Source organism: Panthera uncia (genome assembly GCF_023721935.1).
Source record: "Panthera uncia isolate 11264 chromosome B2 unlocalized genomic scaffold, Puncia_PCG_1.0 HiC_scaffold_24, whole genome shotgun sequence".
Lineage (NCBI taxonomy): Eukaryota > Metazoa > Chordata > Mammalia > Carnivora > Felidae > Panthera > Panthera uncia.
Window position 1 is genome coordinate 68,109,170 of NW_026057580.1, and position 24,132 is coordinate 68,133,301.

Sequence of the window (24,132 nt, forward strand, 5' to 3'; positions counted from 1 at the left end):
GCAACCACCCTGAGAAATGTCTGCTGAATTTAATTTTTGAATCTCAGTTTCCTCATCAGTAAAGTATGTGATTCTTCTTTTTTATATTTGGATTTAAAGATTTAAGCAGAGGGGCACCTGGGTGGCTCAGTCGGTTAAGCAGCCGACTTCGGCTCAGGTCATGATCTCGTGGTCCGTGAGTTCGAGCCCCGCGTCAGGCTCTGTGCCGACAGCTCAGAGCCTGGAGCCTGTTTCAGATTCTGTCACTCCCTCTCCCTGACCCTCCCCCATTCATGCTCAGTCTCTCTCTGTCTCAAAAATAAATAAAACGTTAAAAATTTTTTTAAAAAAAATAAAAAAAATAAAGATTTAAGCAGAAAGATTTATTTCAGTAATAAGTTCAAAGTTTAAGGGACATAAATAACTCAGAAAAAAAGCATAAAATTGTCGGTAAGTAAAGAGGTCCTAGGAAGTAAAAGGAAAAAAAACCCAACTGTAGCAGGTTGTGTTAATGAGAATAATAGAGCTAATGCTTATGGAACACTTCTATGCCAGCCACTGGTCACAAAGCACTCCACATATATTTTGTTATTTAATCCTAATAAAACCTCTAAGAAGTAAATCTTGTTACTACTACTATTACTACTATTGTTCAGTGAAGAAAAGAATGAGGCAGAGAAGATCAGTAGTGCTACTGAGAGTGTGGTCTGACAATTGGTGCCCAGCATAGATAGTTTGTAACTGGACTGGGACGGATTACATATAGAAACAGAGAGTCAGTGATTAGAAACTTTTATAGCTATTTGACAAAGTAATTGTATATCTGATGAATCAGTTAATTTAGAACATGGGTTTGTGGTTTGTGTGTCTTTGGGTTTGTGTTTTTTTGTTTGTTTGTTTTTTTAGCTTGTTACGGAAAATTTGAGCAAATACAAAATAAACAGAATAGTAAACTCCCACATATCCACACCACATATCCACACCCACATATCCATCACCAGCTCCTGAATTACCTTTATTAGCTATAACTTGTTCCACTCCCCACCTACCACTTACTGTTTTATAAGGTTCTTTTTTTTAATTTAAATAAGTTGGAATGCGCAAATCTAAACAATAGAATTTGATTGTTATTATTTTTTTAATTTAAATTCAAGTTAGTTACATATATTATAGTATTGGTTTCAGGATTAGAATTTGGTGATTCATCACGTACATATAACACCCAGTGCCCATCCCAACAAGTGCCCTCCTTAATGCCCATTGCCTATTTGGCCCACCCCCCACCTACCTCCCCTCTAGTTTGTTCTCTGTATTTAAGAGTCTCTTATGTTTTGCCTTCCTTTTTGTTTTTATCTTATTTTATTTTTCCTTCCCTTCCCCTATCTATGTTCTTCTGTTTTGTTACTTAAATTCCACATACGAGTGAAATCATATGGTATCAGTTTTTTTCTGACTTATTTCACTTAGCATCATATACTCTAGCTCCATCCATGTTGTTGCAAATGGCAAGATTTCATTCTTTTTGATCACCAAATAATATTCCATTGTATATGTGCATGCCTGTGTGTGTGTGTGTGTGTGTGTGTGTGTGTGTGTATACACCACATCTTTATCCATTCATCAGTTGATGGACATCTGGGCTCTTTCCATAATTTGGCTATTGTTGATAGTACTGCTGTAAACATTGGGGTGCATGTGCCCCTTTGAATCAGCATTTTTGTATTTTTTAGATAAATACCTAGTAGTACAAATGCTAGGTAGTAGGGTAGTTCTATTTTTAATTTTTTGAGGTACCTCCATATTTTTTTTTGAGAGTGGTTACACTGGTTTGCGTTCCCAGTCAAGAGTTCAAAAGTGTTCCCCTTTCTCTGCATCCTTGCCAACATCTGTTGTTTCCAGAGTTGTTAATTTTAGCCATTTTCACAGGTGTGAAGTGATATCTCATTGTGGTTTTGATTTGTATTTCCTTGATAAGTGGTGTTGAGCATCTTTTCATGTGTCTGTTAGCCATCTGGATGTCTTCTTTGGAAAAGTGTCTATTCATGTCTTCTGCCCATTTCTTCACTGGATTATTTGTTTTTTTGGGTGTTGAGTTTGACAAGTTTTTTATAGATTTTGGATAGTTACCCTTTATCCAATAGTTCATTTGCATATATCTTCTTCCATTTCATTGGTTGCCTTTTAGTTTCGTTGATTGTTTCCTTTGCTGTGCGGAAGCTTGTTATCTTTTTAAAAACTTTTTTTTAAATGTTTTATTTTTGAGAGAGAGAGACAAGAGTGTGAGTGGAGAAAGGGCAAAGTGAGGGAGACACAGAATCTGAAGCAGGCTCTAGGAGGTCAGCACAGAGCCTGATGTGGGGCTCGAACCCATGAACCGCGACATCATGACCTGAGCCAAAGTCGGGTATTTAACCAAATGAGACACCCAGGTACTCCCAGAAGCTTGTTATCTTTATGAGATCCCAAGAGTTCATTTTTGCTTTTGATTTCCTTGCCTCTGGAGACATGTCTAGTAAGAAGTTGCTGTGGCCGAGGTCAAAGAGGTTGCTGCCTGTTTTCTTCTCCTCTAGGATTTTGATGGTTCCCTGTCTTAGATTTAGGTCTTTAATCCATTTTGAGTTTATTTTTGTGTGTGGTGTAAGAAAGTGGTCCAGTTTCATTCTTCTGCATGTTGCTGTCCAAGTTTTCCCAGCACCATTTGCTGAAGAGACTGTCTTTTTTCCACTGGATATTCTTTCCTAAGATTAGTTGGCCGTACATTTGTGGGTCCACTTCTGGGTTCTCTGTTCTGTTTCATTGATCTGAGTGTCTGTTCTTGTCCCAGTACCATACTGTCTTGATGATTACAGCTTTGTAGTATAGCTTGAAGTCTGGGATTGTGATGCTTCCTGCTTTGGTTTTCTTTTTCAAGATCGCTTTGGCTATTCAGGGTCTTTTCTGTTTCCATACAAATTTTAGGATTATTTGCTTTAGCTCTGTGAAGAATGCTGGTGTTATTTTGATAAGGATTGCATTGAATGTGTAGATTCCTTTGGGTAGTATAGACATTTTAACAATATTTGTTCTTTCAGTACATGAGCATGGAATGTTTTTCTATTTCTTTGTGTCTTCTTCAGTTTCTTTCATAAGGGTTCTATAATGTTCAGCATATGGATCTTTTACCTCTTTGATTAGGTTTATTCCTAGGTATCTTATGGTTTTTCTTGTACAATTGTAAATGGGATCGATTCCTTGATTTGTCTTTCTGCTGCTTCATTATTGGTGTATAGAAATGCATCCAATTTCTATGTGTTGTTTTTATATCCTGCGACTTTGCTAAATTCATGTATCAGCTCTAGCAGTTTTTGGTGGAGTCTTTCAGGTTTTCTACGTAGAGTATCATGTCATCTGCAAAGAATGAAAAATGAAAAAGAATGAAAGAATAAAAGTCAAACTTTTATTTTGTATTTTATTTCTTTTTGTTGTCTGATTGTTGAAGCTAGGACCTCCAGTAGTATGTTGAAAACAGTAGTTAGAGTGGACATCCCTGTTGTGTTCCTGACCTTTGGGGGGAAACTCTCAGTTTTTCATAATTGAGGATGGTATTACCTTTGAGTCATTCATATATGGTAAGCTGTAGAATTTATAGATCAATTTATAGACCAATATGGGGAGAACTGAATCTTAGTAATATTGAATCTTTTTCTGAAATTGGAAGTTATTTATTATTTTTAATTGAAATATTATCATAAAATTACTTATATAAAATGAAGATTTATTAATATTTGAATTATTAAGATATTTCATATTTGTATAATTCAAATATATAAAATGAAACTCCACACCCATGTCCTGCTACAAGAAGATTTTCTTCTTTTCATTTTTGCTTTATAGAGCACTTTGTTTTATAAAGAAATTTAATAAGAAAGCAAACAAACTAACAAGATTAAGCCAAAAACCTCTATTGTAATAGTAATAATAATGGAGAAAATAGGAGCAAAGAAAGGAAAACAGAGCATAGTAAACCTTGCTCTGGAAAAATAAAAATAAAGCTACCTTTAGGTGATGATATTCTGGAAGAACACTCAACCATGTGTACAGAGACCATTTTCTTTCAGTCAGTTTAGAACACATGGACTTTGCTTTACAGATTAAAATTAAAAAACATTTTTTTTTAATGTTCTTATTTATTTTTGAGAGAGAGCGCGCGCGCGCGCGCGCGCGCGCGCGCGTGGGGGAGGGGCAGAGAAAGAGAGGGAGACACAGAAGGCGAAGCCTGCTCCAGGCTCTGAGCTGTCAGCACAGAGCCCGATGTGGGGCTCGAACTCACAAACTGTGAGATCATGACCTGAGCTGAAGTCGGACGCTTAACCGACTCAGCCACCCAGGTGCCCCTACAGATTAAATTTTTAAAATGTTTGTAATTGGGACTGTCTAAAATTATACATTGCAGGATCGTGTAATATTGAATCTTTTAATCCATGGTATATCTCTCCATTTATTAGGGGTTTATTTTCTCTTAGCAATATGTGATAGTTTTCAGTGTTGAAATTTTATGTCTTTAAAAAAAACCTATTCCTGAGTATCTTATGAGTTTTGATACTATTGCAAATGGAATTTTAAATTTGATTTAATAATTGCTTGTTACTAGCATACAGAAATTGAGTTGATTTTTGTACATTGACCTTATATTCTGAAACCTTGCTAAAGTCACCATGTGGAGAAGCTGGAGCTGGTGTGTTGAATTAAGAATAATGCAGACTGTGACCGGCTGAATTGAGGGGCACAGGCCACTCACATGGGGTTGGCAGATAGCTCCCTCAGCATCAAACTTTTACTTTGGGGAAGTGAAACCCACAGGGTCGATTGAAGGCACAGTTTCAGTACACCCACAGAAAGGAAGTAGGGCTACAACTCTTAGAAATGGCAGAGGTGGGAGTGTTGGGGGAGAGGAGGGAATGATCTGGGGGGAAAGCAGTCCTCTGTCCTAGGCACTGTGAGCAGGAGATAGAGAGCAGGGTAGCAAATACCTATGACTGAACAGGTGATAGGAGCAGAGGTCATTCACTTTTTGTGGGCTTAACTCTAAGTGGCTATTTTAAAAAGGTATCATAAGAAGAGCAAAGTGGGAAATTATGGTAGCAATCCTAAACTCAGGTCCTTATCTAAATGTTTAGACTTGGTGTGAACAGGGTTATCATACTGTCAAATACCTAGTCCTCAACACAAAATAGTCATTTTTCTCATCACACTCATTAGTTCTAGTAGCTTTTTTTTGGGGGGGGGGGGTCCATTTCCTTAGCGTTATGCATTAATAATCATATAATTTAGGAAGGGGAACTACTTCCTTCCCAATCTGGTTGCCTTTTATTTATTTATTTTTTTCTTGCCTTCTGGTGCTGACTAGGATCTCTAGTACGAAGTTGAATAGAAGTGGCAAGAACAGACATTTTTCTTGTTTTGTTCCTGATCTTATGGGGAAAGCAGTCTCAGTATTAAGTGTGATGTTAGCTATAGGTTTTCAGAGATGCCCTTTATCAGAATGAAAATGATTGTTTTCTTTTTTTAAAAAATGTTTATTTATTTTGAGAGAGAGAGAGTGAGAGAGCACGAGCAGGGGAGGGACAGAGAGAGAGAGAGAGAGAGAGAGAGAAAGAGAGAATCCCAAGCAGTCCCTGCACTGTCAGTGCAGATCCCGACACAGGGCTCAATTTTATGAACCTGTGAGATCGTGAACAGAACCAAAATCAAAAGTCAGATGCTTAACCAACTGAGACACCCATGCGCCCCAGAAAGATTCTTTTCTATTCCTAGTTTGCTGACAGTTTTTTAAAAAATCATAAATAGATATTGAATTTTGTTGCATGTTTTTTTCTGCATCTGCATATGACATTTACTTGTTTAGTATGGTGGATTACATTAATTCATTTACAGAGGTTAAAAGAACCATGAATTTTGGAGGTATACCACACTCCATCATGCTGTATTATTGCTTTCATATATTGCCAGATTCTATTTACAAATATTTTGCTAGGGATTTTTACCTTTATGTTCAGGATATTAGTCTATCATTCTTTAACATCTTTGTCTGATTTGGGCATTAGGGTAACTTGGTCTCATAAATGAATGAGAAGTGCTCCTTCTTTTATTTTCTGAAGGTGGTTGTATAAGATTAGTGTTATTTCTTTGCTTAAACGTTTGTTAGAATTTACTTCTGAAAGCATTTGGGCTTGGGGTTGTTTTGTGGGACAAATTTTGATAATCGATTTCTATAGTAAATAATAGGGCTATGCAGGTTTTCAGTAGGTCTTGAATCACACTTGATCAATTGTAGTTTTCAAGAAATTTGTCCATTTCATCTTAGTCGTTGAATTTATTGGCATTGAGTTGTTCATATTTTCTCATTAAACTTTTGATTTCTGGAGGATTTGTAGTAAAACTCTCACTTTTCTTTCCTGACATTGGTATTTTGTGTTCTTTCTCATTATTTATTGATCCATTTTGCTAGGCATTTATCAAATATAGTACACTTTTTAGAGAACCCACTTTTGATTTGGTTAATTTTCTCTATTGTTGTTTTTTATTTAATCAGTTTCTCTTCTTAGGCTTATTATTTTCTTCCTCTTAATGGATTTTGGATTAATCAGTTAACCTTTTTCTAGATTTATGAAGTAGGAATTTAGACCATTGACATATTTTTTCTTTTCTAATAGAAAGCACTTAAAACTGTAAATGTAAATAGAAAGAGTCAAAAGACTATGAAGAAAGTATTAGTAGCCTGAACAACAAATAATACTGCTTATTATTTTATGTCTGAAAAATAAAACACCCAACAAAAAAGGACAAGGACACAAATAGGTAATCTGACAAAAAAGAAGTATGAATATAAAAAGATACATAACTTGCTAATAACTAAGGCAATAAAATGAAAATAGATTGCCATTTTTCACCTATCCAAGTGGCAAAGATTGGAAAGATTGACCAAAGTCCTTGTTGGCAAGGTGTATGAGTCAGAATAAGTGCATTCTTTTTTTTTTTTAAATGTTTTATTTATTTTTGAGACAGAGACAGAGTGTGAGCAGGGGAGGCGCAGAGAGAGAGAGAGCAAGACACAGAATCTGAAGCAGGCTCCAGGCTCTGAGCTGTCAGCACAGAGCCCGATGCGGGGCTTGAACTCACAAACCGCGAGATCATGACCTGAGCCGAAGTCAGATGCTTAACTGACTGAGCCACCCAGATGCCCCAGTGCGTTCTTAATTTGGTTGGTGGGAGTGTATTAATTGGTTATGAAAGAATTAGGGGAACAAAAGAACAAAGGAGACAGTGGACAAGATGAGCTGCCTCTTGTCCTGAGCCTTCATTTAGAAGGATAATTGGGCAGGATTGCTCCTGAGGTGACATTCAGCCTGTCATTGTTACTTGTGTTTGGAGGTGGATTTTGAGCACTCTGGAGGGGAAAGGGGGGTGGGTTGGCAGATAGCATGCCGGAGGTGCAGTTCTGGCCTTGTGAAGGGTTGGCTTCCTCCCAAACTTACCTGTTCTCTCTGGCACCCAGTGCCTTCACGCTGCCCTTTGGCTCCTGTGATGATGCCATGGCCCTTGTCTGTCCTGTGACCCAGGCCTACAGGTAAACTGCGGTCAGATCCAGCCTTACTGCTCATATGGCCCAGTGCAATTGGAGTTGCCCACAGAAGATTTAGCAACCTGAAGTTATGCTGGATGAAACTGCAGTTTACATTAGATGATTTCCAATTTATAGCCCTTACTTAATATATAATGCGGTAGGGGTCTTACCATTGCAGTAAGTGATCAAAGAAATTAATACATAGTGGTTGAGTTTAAAATTGGTAGCTGAACAGAACTCTGGGGGATTTTTGTGTCTGCATGAGTAGGGGTGAGGATAATCTTTACTCTTGCTAGCTCAAAATTGTTAATATGTATGTATGTGTGTGTGTGTATTTATTTAATTCCTACCTTGTTCCAAAAGGACTTAAGGAAGCTTGTCCTTCCTTTCTACCCTGTCATACAAAATAGAATAATGTGAGTAAGAACCACATCATGAAGAATGCAGCTTAATTAGCCTTGATGGTAGCCTTGGTTTGTGTAATGAGGGAATGGGAGAGAACAGTGTAAGATGTGGTTGACCAAGGGATTGGAGCACGGAAGCAAATGATATAAAATGGGAGAGAGAAGCATAGTGATTACAGCAGATTTAGAAGGCGGGTTGAAGATGACCAAGTTTCCACTTCTTTCTATTGGGGATTTGAAGCTGCACCATCAGTAAAGCCCTGAAGCTGTAAAGAGTGAACTTGGAGACATCCCTTTTTGACTATTAGAGGCTTATTTCTTTCGAGCTGCATTACTGATTGTGGGATTGCTGGAATAGGTGAAGAGGCAGGCCTGCAATACTGTTGGATTGTGAGAAGTAACTTCATGGTGATCTTTAAAAATACCTTTATTCTGAAAGTTCAAGTGAAGTTTAACATTAATTGAAGCTGTCAGGCAACCTAAAATTTCTTCTCTTTGAAGAAAGCTGATTTTCTTCTCTCAGAGGAAAAGTGAGTGATTAATTAGCCTGTCATTATAAAAGGAGATAATAATGTTAGTAGATACTGAATTTCCTGTTAAATGGATTACCTATTGTGTTCCATTTGCAGTTCATGTATATATTTTAGAAACACATTCATCTTCATACCAAGTCACCACGGTTACAGCCACATAATGAAATTTTCAGCTTTTTCTTGCACAGCGATGCTTAACTTTTGGAAGACTATCTGAATGGGCATTGAAATGTAGCTTTGTTGGAGTATCTTACTTCTCTACCCCGATTCCTGCTGACCCCACTCCCCCAACATGTCTACAAACACACAAACGTTTTCCCCAGCAGTGTTGAGTCCTGTGTGCCTGCGTGTACGTGTGTGTTCAGGCTGATGCAGTCCAGGCATCAGTCTAGCTGATGCAGGCCTGATGTATGGAAATCCTGTACACTTCAGTTACTGCCCTCTGTCCTTCCCTGTTGTTTTGGGCATTTCATTTACCTCGTTTTTCACCGTTTGAACTTCAGGCTGCCAATATTTTCCTTCTAAGGACTCATGGTGAATTTAACCCCAACTTTCCCAGATAGGTAAACCTCTCAGTGCATTCATACACAGTAGGGAGGGAAGGAGGTGGGTGTTCTTATGGGTTTCATCTTCTTAAAACTGTGGCTCACATCTGGACTAATTGCTCCCAAGGCCTGCAGCACTGCTGCTCTCCTGGGATCTCCCCTTACATCATCCTGTAGCCTCTCTTGTGATGATTTCCTTATTTTCCCAGATCCAGCGTCTTCCTCTTTAGTGATTTACGCCCTCGTTTTAGTGGTGCACCTCTGCTATTTGCTTCGTGAGAAAGGGTTCACAGACAGTAACTTTTTTGAGCGCGTGCATTCTGAGATGTCCATATTCCATTCTCACATTTGATTGACAGATTTAATGTCAAAATAAAGATTGAAATGAATTTTCCCTTAGAATTTCGAAGACGACATGTTTCTGTCTTCTCTTGTTGCTCTTGAGAATTTCTGATGTTAACTCTGTTCTTGAACTTTGGTTTGAAGCCTGGTTTTTTTTTTTTTTTTTTCCCTCTTTGGAAGCTTGAGCTGTGTTTTACTTCAATTTTCTGAAATTTTACATTCCTACCTCCAGAGATAAGACATGCCACAAATTTCCACACCTTTTGGAGGTTCTGTAGTATAAATTGGATTGTTTCTTGACTTCCCCAACGCCAGTTTAGGATTCAGCTTTCTTGGGCATGCTTTTCAGGTTCAAATGATTTGTCGTTGTTGCTATCTCCACTCTTCCCTTTGCCCTTGGGCTTATGTGTAAGGAAATGAACATAAAAAACTTTACTACAGTTTTAGTAAGGTGTTTGGGAAGAGCAGAGGTGTTCACTCTTCCATCTTTACCCAGAAGACCATTCGTCTGCTCTTCAAACAACTCCGTTGTGGATTTTGCCCCCACCACTGTATCACTGAGACTGCACACAGAATGGTCACTCACAAGATCCTGTTGTCAGAGCCCCTGGGCACCTCTGTGCCCTCATCTTACTTGACCTCTCAGCAGCATTTGATGTGGATGTGACTGCCCCCTCATTTTCTAACTGATCTCCTTTGCTTTGATGACTCCATGCTGTCCTGGGGTTTCCCAAAACACTGACCCTTTTTTTTTTTGTCTTCTAAACTGATTCCTTATTTATATCTGGCCTTTAAAAATAATTTTATTTAGAGTGCTTCAGGCTAGTTTTTTTGTGCTCTGTTTCTATCTTCATTCTTCCTACGAGGCTTAATCCAGTCACGTGACTTTAAATGCCATGTATGTGCTGCTGACACACACTGAGATCTCTCCTCTGAGCTCCAGACTCAGAAGTTCCCATTTGATCTCTTTGGGCATGTTGTAAACAGAACTCTTGGTTTCCCCTCAAACCTGCTTCCCTGCAGCCGTCCCCACATCAGTAAGTGGCACCACCATGCCCAGACAAAAGTAATTGGATTGATTATTCTCCTTAAAAAAATTGGTGTAAACTAACCCTTTATCCAGTAGTCATTTGCTAAGTGAAATAAGTCAGTCAGAGAAAGACATATGTTTTCACTCATATGTGGATCTTGAGAAACTTAACAGAAGACCATAGGGGAATGGAAGGGGGAAAAAACAGTTACAAACACAGAGGGAGAGAGGCAAACCACAGGAGACTCAAATACAGAGAACAAACAGGGTTGATGGGAGGGTGGGGGAGAGGAGAAAACGGGTGATGGGCATTGAGGAGGGCACTTACTGGGATGAGCACTGGGTGTTGAATGTAAGTGATGAACCACGGGAATCTACCCCCAAGACCAAGAGCACACTTTACACATTGTATGTTAGACAATTTGACAGTAAATTATATTTAAAAAAAAAAAAAAAAAAAATGTGTGGAAGTGGACAGGCAACTGCCCACCAGAGGGCAGTACAGGCAAGTGGTTCTGTCCACAGCAGGCCAACCAAGAGCTGTTGTTTCCTCTCCCACCTAACTGGCTCCACATGAGGTCGCTTTTCTCTGCACAAAATATTTTTAGGCTTATTAGACCACTTTAGAAGAGAGAATGTGGATAGTTATACTCCTTCCTGTTTCTTTTTCCCCTTTCAGGTCTGTTTGTAAATTCTGGGATTTTAGCTATTGGGTCCTCTGCTTCATGGAGTTTTTGGAAGAGCCTGGGTATGAGAAGTACAGATTTGCCCTCCCATGTTTGTACTCTATCAGCCAACAAGGCATAACACCTCCTAGCACTCAGGAATTACAACTGTCTTTTTATGACAAACTGCCAAATCATTGTCCTACTGCAGTTACTCTATAAATGTCCTAGGATCTATTAAAATTCTAGGAATTTCACCCAAGGATTTTACCTCTCTTAAAGCTGTGATGTGCTTCTTTACTGAGAGAATGACTTACCCAAAGAAGACGGGTTCGCATAAACCTTGTAGAAAGTTACCCAGAAAATTACATGATTCATCTGGGGTAGGGGGTGGTTTTTCACCTAGCATTTATTCAATGCCTGTGGAACCAGATTGTGCTACCAGACTAGAAACAAGAACCACAGAGGTCAGGGAGTTAGCCCAAGTCTCCTGAGGTGCTTATAATTAGGTGAAGGGGCAGACATGTCCAAAGCAAATTTAGATAAGGCCTTCAACAGTAAGTGCTATAGATACAAAGGAAAGTGCTTTGGGAGGAGGCAGGTGGTGAGAAAGGATTGTTTCAGGTGGAGATCATAGGTATCACTCATCCTGTCATGGCTCAGTACATGGAGTCCTTTTGTGAGGTCCTTCAAGCCCAAATTCAGCATCAGGTCACCAGCCTCTGGATCGCTTGCTCTGACCCTCCCCAGATGGCTGAAGTGCCCTTCCTATGTTGCCATCATCCAGTTCACCCTTCTCTTACGGCACGCTGTCCACTGTTGTTAATTTGCGTGCTACTCTCCTGAGGACAAAGACCGATTACTAATAGACTTGTGCATTCTCCCATTCTGGCTCCATTCTGGTCCTGCATGTGATTTTCTTTTTCTAGAGTACTCTCTTTTTTCCGTCTGTTTCTACATGCAATCTCTTTCTAAATGCAGTGGCATAGACTCACTGACATCTTAAAAAGTAAAGGAGAGAAAAAGAACTAACTGTTACTGAGTGCCTTGTGTTGAATACTCTTTACTATGTTAGGTATTTTATGAGCATTTTCTCACTCAACCTTGTTCCTCTAATGCACCAAGCTCTTCCCCTTTCAGGTCTTTGCACTTGGTATTTCCTCTCATGGGGACTTTCTCAAGTGCTCAAGAAGGTATCTTCCTTTTCTGTTAACAAACATGTAGAGTTTACAAACCATCCTTCTGAAGTTAATTTTTCAGATTGGTTATCCACCCCTCCTCTCAGAGGTGGGTAGGGTCTCAGAGACAGGAATTAGCTGAGGCTAGGCTGAGAACCTGCCATCTCCTCCCTCTCATTGTCTCTGCCCTTCTGGCTGCTCCCCCAGTACATCAAGTCCTGGTCACTGGCTGTCTCAAGTCAGTTTACTAATATTTACCAAAATTGCTCTATTTCTACTTCATTATAAGTGGTAGTGTCATTCAGACTGTACCTCTCCTCGGAGCTAAGGGATTCCATTTTTTGGCTAGCTTTCCTCTTAAGATTGGGCAACCAATCATCTTTTAAAAAAATTTTTTTTAACATTTATTCATTTTTGAGAGACAGAGACCGAGCATGAGTGGGGGAGGGGCAGAGAGAGAGAGGGAGACACAAAATCGGAAGCAGGCTCTAGGCTCTGAGCTGTCTGCACAGAGCCCCACGCGGGGCTTGAACTCATGGATGGCGAGATCATGACCTGAGCTGAAGTCAGACGTTCAACCAACTGAGCCATCCAGGCACCCCTAACCAATCAGACGTTCAACCAACTGAGCCATCCAGGCACCCCTAACCAATCATCTTTTAACTGAATTCGTGTTTAATAATTACAGGTACCATGCTCCCCCCTTCCTCCTGTCTGGCAGCAGCAGGGATGGTGCAGGGGCTGGGGCAGGAGCCCCCAGAACTAGTCCTATTTTAACGTACAGTTTTGTTCTATATAACCTGGAAGTCTAGATCCAACCTTATAAATGGATTTATATTTAATAACAAAAACTACACCTATTTTTGCCAATCTAGTGTTAAAACAGTATAACCAAGTGCTCATCTTCTGATACACACTAAAGTCTTACTTTAAAAAATCTTACCCATCCTTTAAGGCTTAATTCAAGTCCTGACCCCTCTGACATTTTCTGCACTTGTAATAAGTACCCTGCATTAATCTTCCCTGCTCTAAACTCCCATGGTCTTCATACTTCAGTTTGGCCATTAATCTAGAGGATCTTATTTGTTATTTAGTCGTTTTGTGTATCTGTTTCTTTTTTAATTTTTTATTTTTTTTTTAACGTTTATTTATTTTTGAGACAGAGAGAGAGAGAGAGCATGAATGGGGGAGGGTCAGAGAGAGGGAGACACAGAATCCGAAACAGGCTCCAGGCTCTGAGCTGTCAGCACAGAGCCCCACGCAGGGCTTGAACTCACGGACTGCGAGATCATGACCTGAGCCGAAGTCAGCCACCCAACCGACTGAGCCACCCAGGCACCCCTGTGTATCTGTTTCTTAACTGACCAATGAAATGGTAAGATGTCAGTTGATCGTAGCAGTATTCCCTTGATTTTTGCTATGTTGACAAAGGCACCACTTTTAAAGGATATTTTTAGAGCAAGATTTTTTTTTTTTATAAATTTTTTTTTAAAAGTTTATTTTATTTTTGAGACAGAGAGAGACAGAGCATGAATGGGGGAGGGTCAGAGAGAGGGAGACACAGAATCCGAAACAGGCTCCGGGCTCTGAGCTGTCAGCACAGGGGCCCGATGCGGGGCTCGAACTCACGGACCGCGAGATCGTGACCTGAGCCGAAGTCGGCGCTCAACCAACTGAGCCACCCAGGCGCCCCATAGCAAGATTTTTTTTAATATAAAATTTATTGTCAAATTGGTTTCCATACAACAGCCAGTGCTCATCCCAAAAGGTGCCCTCCTCAATACCCATCACCCACCCCCCCCATCAACCCTCAGTTTGTTCTCAGTATTTAAGAGTCTCTTATGGTTTGCCTCCTTCCCTCTCTGTAACTTTTTTTCCCCCCTTCCCTCCCCCATGGTCTTCTGTTAAGTTTCTCAGGATCCACATAAGAGTGAAACCATATGGTATCTGTCTTTCTCTGTATGGCTTATTTCACTTAGCATCACACTCTCCAGTTCCATCCACGTTGCTACAAAAGGCCATATTTCATTCTTTCTCATTGCCACGTAGTACTCCATTGTGTATATAAACCACAATTCCTTTATCCATTCATCAATGTTCATTATCCATCAATGTTCATTGATGGACATTTAGGCTCTTTCCATAATTTGGCTGTTGTTGAAAGTGCTGCTATAAACATTGGGGTACAAGTGCCCCTATGCATCAGTACTCCTGTATCCCTTGGGTAAATTCCTAGCAGTGTAGAGCAAGATATTTTTAAATGACATATTTTTCCTAATGCATTTTACTTTCTTAAATTCAACTTAAAAATTACTCACCTTGTTTAAGTTTTCTTAAAAGCATTTTTCATTAGGGGTGCCTGGGTGGCCCAGCTAGTTGAGCGTCCAGCTTCGACTCAGGTCATAATCTCAAGGTTTGTGAGTTCGAGCCCTGCGTCAGGCCCTGTGCTGACAGCTCAGTGCCTGGAGCCTGCTTCAGGTCTGTGTCTCCTCCTCTCTCCCCTTCCCAACTTGTGCTCTGTGTCTGTCTGTCTCTCTCTCTCAAAAATAAATAATAATAATAAAATTTAAAAAAGTATTTTTATCTTTAAGATTATTTTTTTACATTATCAATTAATTTTATTCTGAATGTTTATTTAAGAAGACTAAAGTGTTTAGGTATAATGCACCAAAGAAGTATTTCAGAAAAAAAAGAATATTTATTATTTCCTCCTGTAGCCTCAAAAAGCCATTTAGGAAACTACACTCTTTTAAATCTTTTATAGGACTTTGGGATTTTTATAGTTGCTATATTAAAGTCATTTTCGGTGTTGTACAGAAAATTTGTAAAGATTTATTTGATAAAATTTCAATATTTTCATAGCTATAATTGTCTAAACATTACTAATTGTGTGTTGAGCTTTCTAATTCTTACTATAGAGCTGCTTCTTCCTGGCAAAGTTTAAACATCAGTCTCTAAATCAGTTAGGTTAATCTCTATATAATATGATTAAATTAATCTGACCTGGTTACCACATACATTTAAGATACCAGACTAATGTTTATCATGACATCACTAAGAATATTTCAATTTTAAAATTGAACTTTTAGAATCTGCCAGTTATATTTAACAGAAATATTTCTTTTCTAAAGTAACGTGACGTTATTACAGTATTTAATTTCAAAAACCAAAGTAGTTATAAAATGTGTATAAGGCAAAGCACATTCAAAAACTAATGACATTTCTTTGTCATTTATAGAGATACTTTCTAGTTGGGAGCAATCATGCAGAAACAAAATATCGTGTTTTGAAGATTGATAGAACAGAACCGAAAGATTTGGTCATAATTGATGATAGGGTAAGTATCTTGCAAACCTGAATACAAACAGAAACTTTTGTACCTGTTGTTTAAAGGATATGAAAGAGCCTCACAGCTCTTAGTGATGTATATATATTTTTTTCCTTTTTAATCAGGCATCTGAAAATTACAATTATTTCTTATGGTTGGCTGGAATTTAAATCTCTAATCTGGTTTCTAGAAATTATTGGTGTTAAAAAGTATGCCGGAATTGCGCTTTGATACATTTTGATTTGTTTCACCAAGCAAACTCTTTGGATAAGATAATGAGTATATTTTCTTTTAGAAGTGACATTTTAAGGATTTAATGTAACTCTTAATATTGCATCTACCGAAGAGATTATTTATTACTATGCTTTGATATGAAGCTACTTCATATTAAGTCTGGGCTGCAGACTTTTATTCTATTAAAAATCACCTCTAGGTGATGTTCTGATGCATGAGAGAAATGTTAAGCTGTTCTTTTCCAGATGTTATATTATCTAGAGCAGGAATACAGACTTCATTCAGGTGGCACAAAAACGTGAGACTGTTAGTCAAAAGTGAAATACAGTGTGGTGATATTGAACAGTTCATTGTAACTCTTTCAAATGAAAGAACCTAACTCCCTTTGTATTGAAGTTCTGTCTGTGAACATTTTGAATCCATGTAGATTGCCGGCTTCTCAAATATGTTGGTAGCTACAGTTTGGAACCCATTTTCAGTAAGTTCTTTGTAAATCTATTTTCTGTGTTATAATAATTTTAGATAGATTGTATATTGTGATTTCCTGCATTCGTGGATATGGTTGTTCTTCACTCTCCTATTCTGGGAGTTTTTATTAATATACTGTATCGATTCTTGGTTTTACTTGGAGATAGAAGCGGTTGATCAGAGATTCCTTTGAGAATCTAAGAAAAGCTATGGGCCTTATAAAAATAAAAGTATATTTGTGCAATTAAACCTTTGCACACAGTCTTAAGGCGTTCATAGATTTCTTGAAATTTGTCTTGTGGAGCCTTTAAGTGTATGGTTTAGAAGATAAAGTTTTGACACGTTTTTGGTAAAGCAGCATGTGATCCAATAACTACCTGTAATTGCTAATATTAAAGAATTTGTTGGCTTTTAAAAATTATAGCTTAGTTGTGCACTATTATATGCTTCTCTATGAAATAGCTAGTGATTCTTATAGGCAATACATCATCTTAAGAATAAGTACAATCTTACAGATTGAATTTGTTTATTTTTAGCATGTATATACTCAGCAAGAAGTGAGAGAACTTCTTGGCCGCTTGGATCTAGGAAATAGAACAAAGATGGGACAGAAAGGATCCTCTGGGTTATTTCGAGCTGTTTCAGCTTTTGGTGTTGTAGGTAAGAAATGTATCTCCTTCTTACTACTTTTTTTTTTTTTTCCTCTACGTAGACTACTAAAAGATAGTTTTATGTAGTTATGTAATTATAACCCATAATCTGTGGCTTTGGTTGTTTCAATTTCATTATCTATCAATCAGATATCAAATAGCCTACAGTATCTGCTAAGTGCTGTTCAATTTCATATAGGATAAGCATAAATATAGAAATGGTTTGGGCCTTTAAGAAGTCTGTTGTCGGGCATGTTGAGGAATGAAAAAGTAAAAAAAAAAAAAGAAAAAGAAAAAGAAAAAAATTAGCTTGGGTTATAAACATCTGCCCTGCCATTCATCAGCTGGAAAAACAGATACTGGTAAAACTGGTTTAAATTAACAGGGATTTCTGGGGCACCTCGGTGGCTCAGTCGGTTGAGTGACTGACTTCGGCTCAGGTCATGATCTCATGGTTCATGAGTTCAAGCCCCGCGTCAGGCTTGCTGTCAGCACAGAGCCTGCATCCTTCCCCCAAATTCAGTCATAACCCCTTTACTTCATTTATTCACAAACAAATGTAGATATACTTTTGGCTTTTATGGATTCTGCTGTCTAGCTTTGGGACAGTAGTGAGATGCCCCAGAGTTCTGATGTGTACATCATCCCTTATTGCAATGAGTCAGTACACCTGTCTTTGCCGTACTATGGATTTGTCTCTGGGAGTCTTAGGCTGACTACACTAGGATGAGGGACAAAATCTAATACGTGCAAGACAAGTCCACTATTGTGGTTAAGAGCCAAGCTGTGTAGTGAAAAGTTACATGGGGGTGGAGATTATGTAAGAGATAGATGACTTGGACCAGGAATGGCCAGGAAAGATTTCCTGGGGAAAATGAGACTCCAGCTGGACCTTGAAGGAGGAACGAGATTTGGATGGATGTGGGGAAGAGAGGGAAAGAACCCCAGTAGGGACGATGGCAGGGGCACAGGCTTGAAGATATCCCTGGGTCCTGGAATGTTGGCACGTAGTTGGGTGAGGCCAGACTGCATGGGACCTTGGAAGCCAGGCAGAGGACAATTGTATGGGATTGCTTCTCTGATGGCAGTGCCTTATTTTGAGTCTGCATTTTTTTTTTAAACATTTAACAACTTTATTTTTGTGCTGTTTAAACCAGCTGGACTGTATGCAATGTTAACTGAGTGATTAGTATCTATAGATGTTAACAAAATTAATATGGACTTAACTGTGCTGTGTAGTTTCAAATGCTTATGTTTTTCTGACTAGCACTTTCTATTTTGGGACACTATTTGTTGAAACTTTGATTATATTCTGCCATATTTGAAGTTTTTCTCCATGTGCTCTCATAGCTCTTCATATATAATCCCTTCAGGTCCATTTTGTGTCTAAGTGGCTGTCAGGGAAGGTCAAGAGTGGTAGGTGTGTTTAGTTTCTTCTTTGGACTGGCCCCTTTTTTACACCTTCTGCTCAGTCTTGACAAGTATGTTGAAGTTACATGTTTAACAGATAAATGTTTATGGATGTTTGCACGTCTGTGTATGTCAAGTGAGTTCATGTGTTTAATTAAATTCCATGAATGCCGTAAGTGTTAAATTCCACTTTAAGTGTCACATATATATTTTTTAATTAATTTATTTATTTTGAGAGAGAGAGCAAGTGGGATGGGGCAGAGACAGAGAATCCCGATCAGTCTCCACACTGTCAGCGCAGAGCCTGATGTGGGGCTTGACCTCATGAACTGTGATATCATGATTTGAGCTGAAATCAAGAGTTGGACACTTAACTGACACTTAACCCACCCAGGTGCCCCAGTGTTGCATATATTTTATTTTATTTTATTTTTATTTTTTTATTTAAAAAAATTTTTTTTGACATTTATTCATTTTTGAGAGACAGAGGAGAGACAAAGTGCAAGCAAGGATGGGGCAGAGAGAAAGAGAGACAGACACACACAGAATCCCAAGCAGGCTCCAGGCTCAGAGCTGTCAGCACAGAGTCCTATGCGGTGCTTGAACTCATGAACCATGAGATCATGACCTGAGCCAAAGCCGGTTGCTTAGCGACTGAGCCACCTAGGTGCCCCATGTATATTTTAAATTAAAGGCAAAAAAAACAAAAAAACAAAAAAACCAAAAAACCCTGGAAATACAATGTGTCTTAAATATAGTAGGTTTTAATTTCAGTATTAGTTACTTAATAGGTTAAACTTATTCCTTTCAATGCTGATACTTATACTTTTTTAAAACGAAAATTTCCTAAGGTGAATGTAATGTTGAATGCCTCATTAGCCAGGGTTTATTATCCAAAATTGAACCTTCCTCGATGATTAAGAGTAACAAAGTGAAGATCAGTTATTGAACTGTTTAAAAATAGCTACCCTTGGGTATTCTGGAGTTGAATTGGGCAGCTTGCCTTTACATTAAATGGTCTCTAGACCATTATACTGTTTTGTTTTTATGGTTCTTTAGTCATCCTTCATTGTTCTTGGCATATTTGCTTTTAGCAGTATTCCTTGCCTCGTTTTATTTTATTTATTTTTTCCTTGCCTCGTTTTAAAATGAGTTATCTATCGATAACTAAACTTATGAAACCAGAGCTTGATTTTTATCAATTGATAACCAGGTTTGTAACCAGATAATTTATTTTATACACAAGTATTAGGAAACTTTGGGTGAAGGCTGAAGGTGTCTTCTTGTCTCTCATAGAGGTGACATCCGTAGGTGTTGCGGTAGCTGTTTCTCTTGCGGTTAGAGACCTCTTAAGATTGAGACTATCCTTGGATAATGAAGTCACTGACAGACTGACCTACCAGTAAAGTGACACAATAATGTACTAAGTAAAGATGTATTGGTTTTATGGAAATATATTTTATGTATTCTTGTTCGACCATGTCAGTGAAGCTTAGGATCACTGAAAGAGTAAATAGAGAGTTAATGGAAATCTATGATTTGTCTCGTAAGTCCTGTCTTAGAAACCGTGAGGGATACTGAAACAGTGAAACGCAAAGTGCCTATCTTTGAAAAATATATAGTCTGGTTGTCAAAATAACACATATGAGAAGTGACTAGCATGGTTGTCTTCTGTTCTGTGACCAAAATATTTTCTTAGTTAACTTTTTCAGCATGTGTAATTTGTGAATAGTATTTTGCTGGAATGTTTTTAGACTGTTATCACGGTTAATTTAGTTCATCATCTGTAAGAATCTAGAGCAGTGATTCTCAGTTGTCTGCAGTAATGGACCAGATTGTTTCTACAGAAATGTCACCGACCAACACATGATCCTACTGTGCATAACTAGTCTGCAGCTTGGAGCACATGTGACTCATCACACAAGTTCAGTAAGACCCAAACTAGTCTATGCCCTATTCAAGGCAAGTTCATTGATGACACACTTGGATGTTGTAGCAATCTCAAATTGCTCTAAAGTTTCTAAATCCTTACTTTTTCCACTTGTTTTCTTGCCTTTTCATGGGCATGGTACTCACGAAAAGCTCATGGATCGTCGCTGGTCCCTAGATACGAGTCAATCTAGTCATATGTCTACCTTATACATTTCTGACCCACTCCATTGTTATTTGATAGCCAGCAGGAGGTTTGGGCAACCACTGACTGGGATCACTCCCATTTGAGAGCATTCCTCCCAAAGTTGTTTTATTTGATCTTGGGGCACATGGATGGAGTTGGTGGCTGGTTACCTATAGTCTTTACTAGGCTTAGCTCTGTGACATCCCAGGCCCTTTTGCTACATAGCTTCAGGTCAATGTCCTTTTTCTGCCTGTTAGAGGATACTGTTCTAAGTTTCTAGCATATTGAAGGGGAGTAGTAGAATAAGTATCATTGTAGACTAAGACACAGTTGTTATTTAAAGCAGCACACTTAGAAATGGATTTCAGGGTGACTTGGGCTCAGGTCATGATCTCACAGTTTGTGAGCGCGAGCCATGCTGACAGCTCAGAGTCCGGAGCCTGGTTCAGTTTCTGTGTGTCCCTCTCTCTCTGCCCTCCTCTCTCTTTCTCTCTCTCTCAAAAATGCATTTAAAAAATTAAAAAAAAAAAAAAAAGAAATGGATTGCAGATCCATGATAATAATGAAGATAACAGCAACATAGTGTGAGCCTCAGACCAGTAAGGGACCAGTAGATTTGGTGTTAGAGAGTCACTTTGGTTCTAGAGGGCTCCGTTGTGCCTAGATCCTATGTACCTTATGGAGGTTTTTCATGCTTCTCTGCCAGAGTGCTGTTCTCCCTAAAGGCTTTTAAGATAATGACTAGCTGGCATGGTGGTGACCCCTGAAGTGGGATACTGCATTCTTCTCTGTTGGTGGGCTGGTGGGGTCCTCTCCAGCCACCAGAACTCCCACTGCATCCTTTTATACTGTCCTTTTCTGTATACTTTGCTCGGTGTCCATTTCAAATGAAAATGCCTTCTCTATGGGGAGAGAGAGAAATCACTTTTGCAAGATGACTGTCATCATGGCTTCTGAGAAGTGCTCAGTGAAATTGGTCTGGGGTCATAAGTACACAGAATGAAGATGAAAAAACTTGTTCTGATTTTGGTGTGTTAAAGTGGTGAATAGGCTAACTCCTGGCAGATGTCTGTGCCTTTCTGATGTCTTTTAATTGTTGGCTGTATTTGATAGGAACTTTTTTAAAATGAGAGTGACATTTCCAGTTGGTGGTAAAAAGGAAGAAGGAAAAAATTTCATTTATAATAAACCGAAGGCATTTGTGCTGGTAGAAGAGTCTCTTTTGTGCAATATATTTACTTCCCTGTATTCAGATTATGAAGAGAAAGGTAGAATGGTATAAATAGTCTTGAGCTAAAAAACATAAAATTAAAATTCAGTTGGAGTATAGATTGAGAAATTATTAGAGATTTTTTTTCAATAAAAAGTAAATATATAGCAAGAATGAAAGGAAAACTCATTCATTTTGGAAATACTTGTTATTTAAACCCTTGAGTGTTTTTTTGCTGCTTCCAAGGGCTTTACTTTTATGAGTTTTATCCTTGTAAAAGGATAGCTTCTTTTTTACTCGCTTTTAATGAGATTGTCATTAGCTCTTTTCCTCCCTATTCCTGTGTCCTTCAGCTTTAGTCAGGGAATTTTTTGCCAGTCTCTAAGGCAAAGAAAGGAGTAAATGAACATTTTTTTTAGAAGCACTTTGCACTTTGTGGATCTCTAAAATATAAGTATGCTTCACTCTTTTAATGGTGTTTTTTCCTCAGTAGCTTTTTCTCTTGTATATTTTAGCTCATTTATGTTAATATAGTCAATTCCTAGTTTCCTTTTTTTGTCAGCTGAGAATAACAAGACACAGACATTAGGTATTTGTCAATTCTAGAACAAAAAATTCATAGTATCAAGATCCTAGCTCAGACGTTGCAGAATATAACACTCAGAGAGAGAGAGAGAGATAGTGCAGGTGTGTGTGAGAACATGCACATGTACACATGAGAAAGTTTTGAAAGATAATTATGCTAGATATAAGATTCTTGGTTGACAGTTTTTTCTTTCTTTCAGTACTTTGAATATATTATCCTACAGCCTTGTGCCTTCCATCGTTTCTGATAGGAAGTCAGCTGTATGATGGTATCTGACTCTTGCTACCAGTGAGCTGGGGTGAGGGCAATGGGGACCCAGTATCCTTGACCAGTCATGCTGGGGTAGAGTCTCTACAAGTAGGAGCTGGGGAGAAGAAGGAATTCCCCAATCTCAGCAGAGCTTACCTGGGAATAGAGCTCCTATAACACAGAGCTGGAGGGGAAGAGACATTCTGGTGGCCTGCACCTTCTGAGCAGAAACCTTGGCCTTAGACTGAGAACTAGGGAGAGAGGGAAAACACTATCCTCTTGGTTACACCTGCCCAGAGTTGATATCCATTCACACCAGACTGGGAGAGTGGTGTGAAAGGGAAGTAGGTTATGGTTCAGATGTCACACACTTGCTGTTCTTACCAAGGTTTAGTAGATTTTCTTGAATAAATATTTCTCCATTTGTTATATGCCATTAGAACAATTTCCAGAAACTTTAAAAGTTTTGTTTTGTTTTTATAAATTTTACCAGTTTTGTTTGTTTCACTGGAGAGAGGGTCTGCTGGTCTCCTCATTTTGCCATTTTGGAAATGACCCTTCCCCCCAAAGGGAGTTAGTTTTCACTCCCAAAGCAAAAGTTCTGGGAGCCAAAAAAAATTTAATCAAGACTATAGAATAAGTAGGGTGTTGCTAAGAACTTAGTGCTACTAAGCATAACACATATGGTCTTTAATCACCCATGTACAACATGTGCACTTCAATGATTTGACAGAAAATATAGTTTTATAATGCTCCAACTTTCAAGCTTAACTATCACAGGTGATACCTGTGGAAGATTGCATGAAGGATATGCAATTTACTGGATATATTGTTTGCTGAAACCCTCCACTTTTTTTGGGATCTGGCTCTACCTCTCCCTGTCCCATTGAAGTCACCTCATTATTGTATAAATGGCTTCCAATGCGGTGTTACTCTCTTCCTTGGCAACCATTGATTGGTCCAGGGCTGGGCACCCAATCCAAGTTGGGCCAGTACACGTCCTTTCCTAGGAATTCTGGAATTGAACTTGATAAAAAAAAAGTTGTTTTTTCCAGTAAAGCTTTTGGGTGTAAAACTTAGAGCTGTTAGCAGCTGTGTTTCCCACCACGTTTCCAGAGAGGTGGAGGGGGCTGGTCTGTGGAGGAGGCTAGTCTATATAGAGAGAGAAGAATGGAGCACATGTTCAGATCTTGACACTAGGTGTTTTTCGGAGGCCCAATCATATTGTTGCCCATTGGTGCCTTGGATCACCTTAGTACCCTTAATATAAATTTCTTTTTTTTTTTTTTTTTAATTTTTTTTTTTTTTCAACGTTTTTTATTTTTGGGACAGAGAGAGACAGAGCATGAACGGGGGAGGAGCAGAGAGAGAGGGAGACACAGAATCGGAAACAGGCTCCAGGCTCCGAGCCATCAGCCCAGAGCCTGACGCGGGGCTCGAACTCACGGACCGCGAGATCGTGACCTGGCTGAAGTCGGACGCTTAACCGACTGCGCCACCCAGGCGCCCCTAAATTTCTTTTTTTAAAGGTGGCTCCAGTTGGGTTTTGCTACTAGTAATCAAGAATCTATGAAGTTTATTCTTCCTTTTGAGCAACATGTC

At 38.8% G+C, this 24,132-nt stretch overlaps 1 protein-coding gene across 6 annotated transcripts in view; it reads left to right on the forward strand.

Moving 5' to 3' along the window:
• The window catches only part of FIG4 (FIG4 phosphoinositide 5-phosphatase), a 131,951-nt gene that overhangs the window by 2,225 nt on the left and 105,594 nt on the right, over nucleotides 1-24,132 (forward strand). For 4 of the 6 annotated variants that reach the window (XM_049654157.1, XM_049654156.1, XM_049654153.1 and 1 more), the window contains exons 2-4: nucleotides 15,518-15,616; nucleotides 16,269-16,319; nucleotides 16,846-16,969. In XM_049654157.1, coding sequence (XP_049510114.1) covers nucleotides 15,518-15,616; nucleotides 16,269-16,319; nucleotides 16,846-16,969 — 274 coding nt within the window. Of the gene's footprint in view, nucleotides 1-12,894; nucleotides 13,655-15,517; nucleotides 15,617-16,268; nucleotides 16,320-16,845; nucleotides 16,970-24,132 lie in introns of those variants that run through there. The other 2 variants (XM_049654155.1, XM_049654154.1) reach the window with 2 other exon arrangements.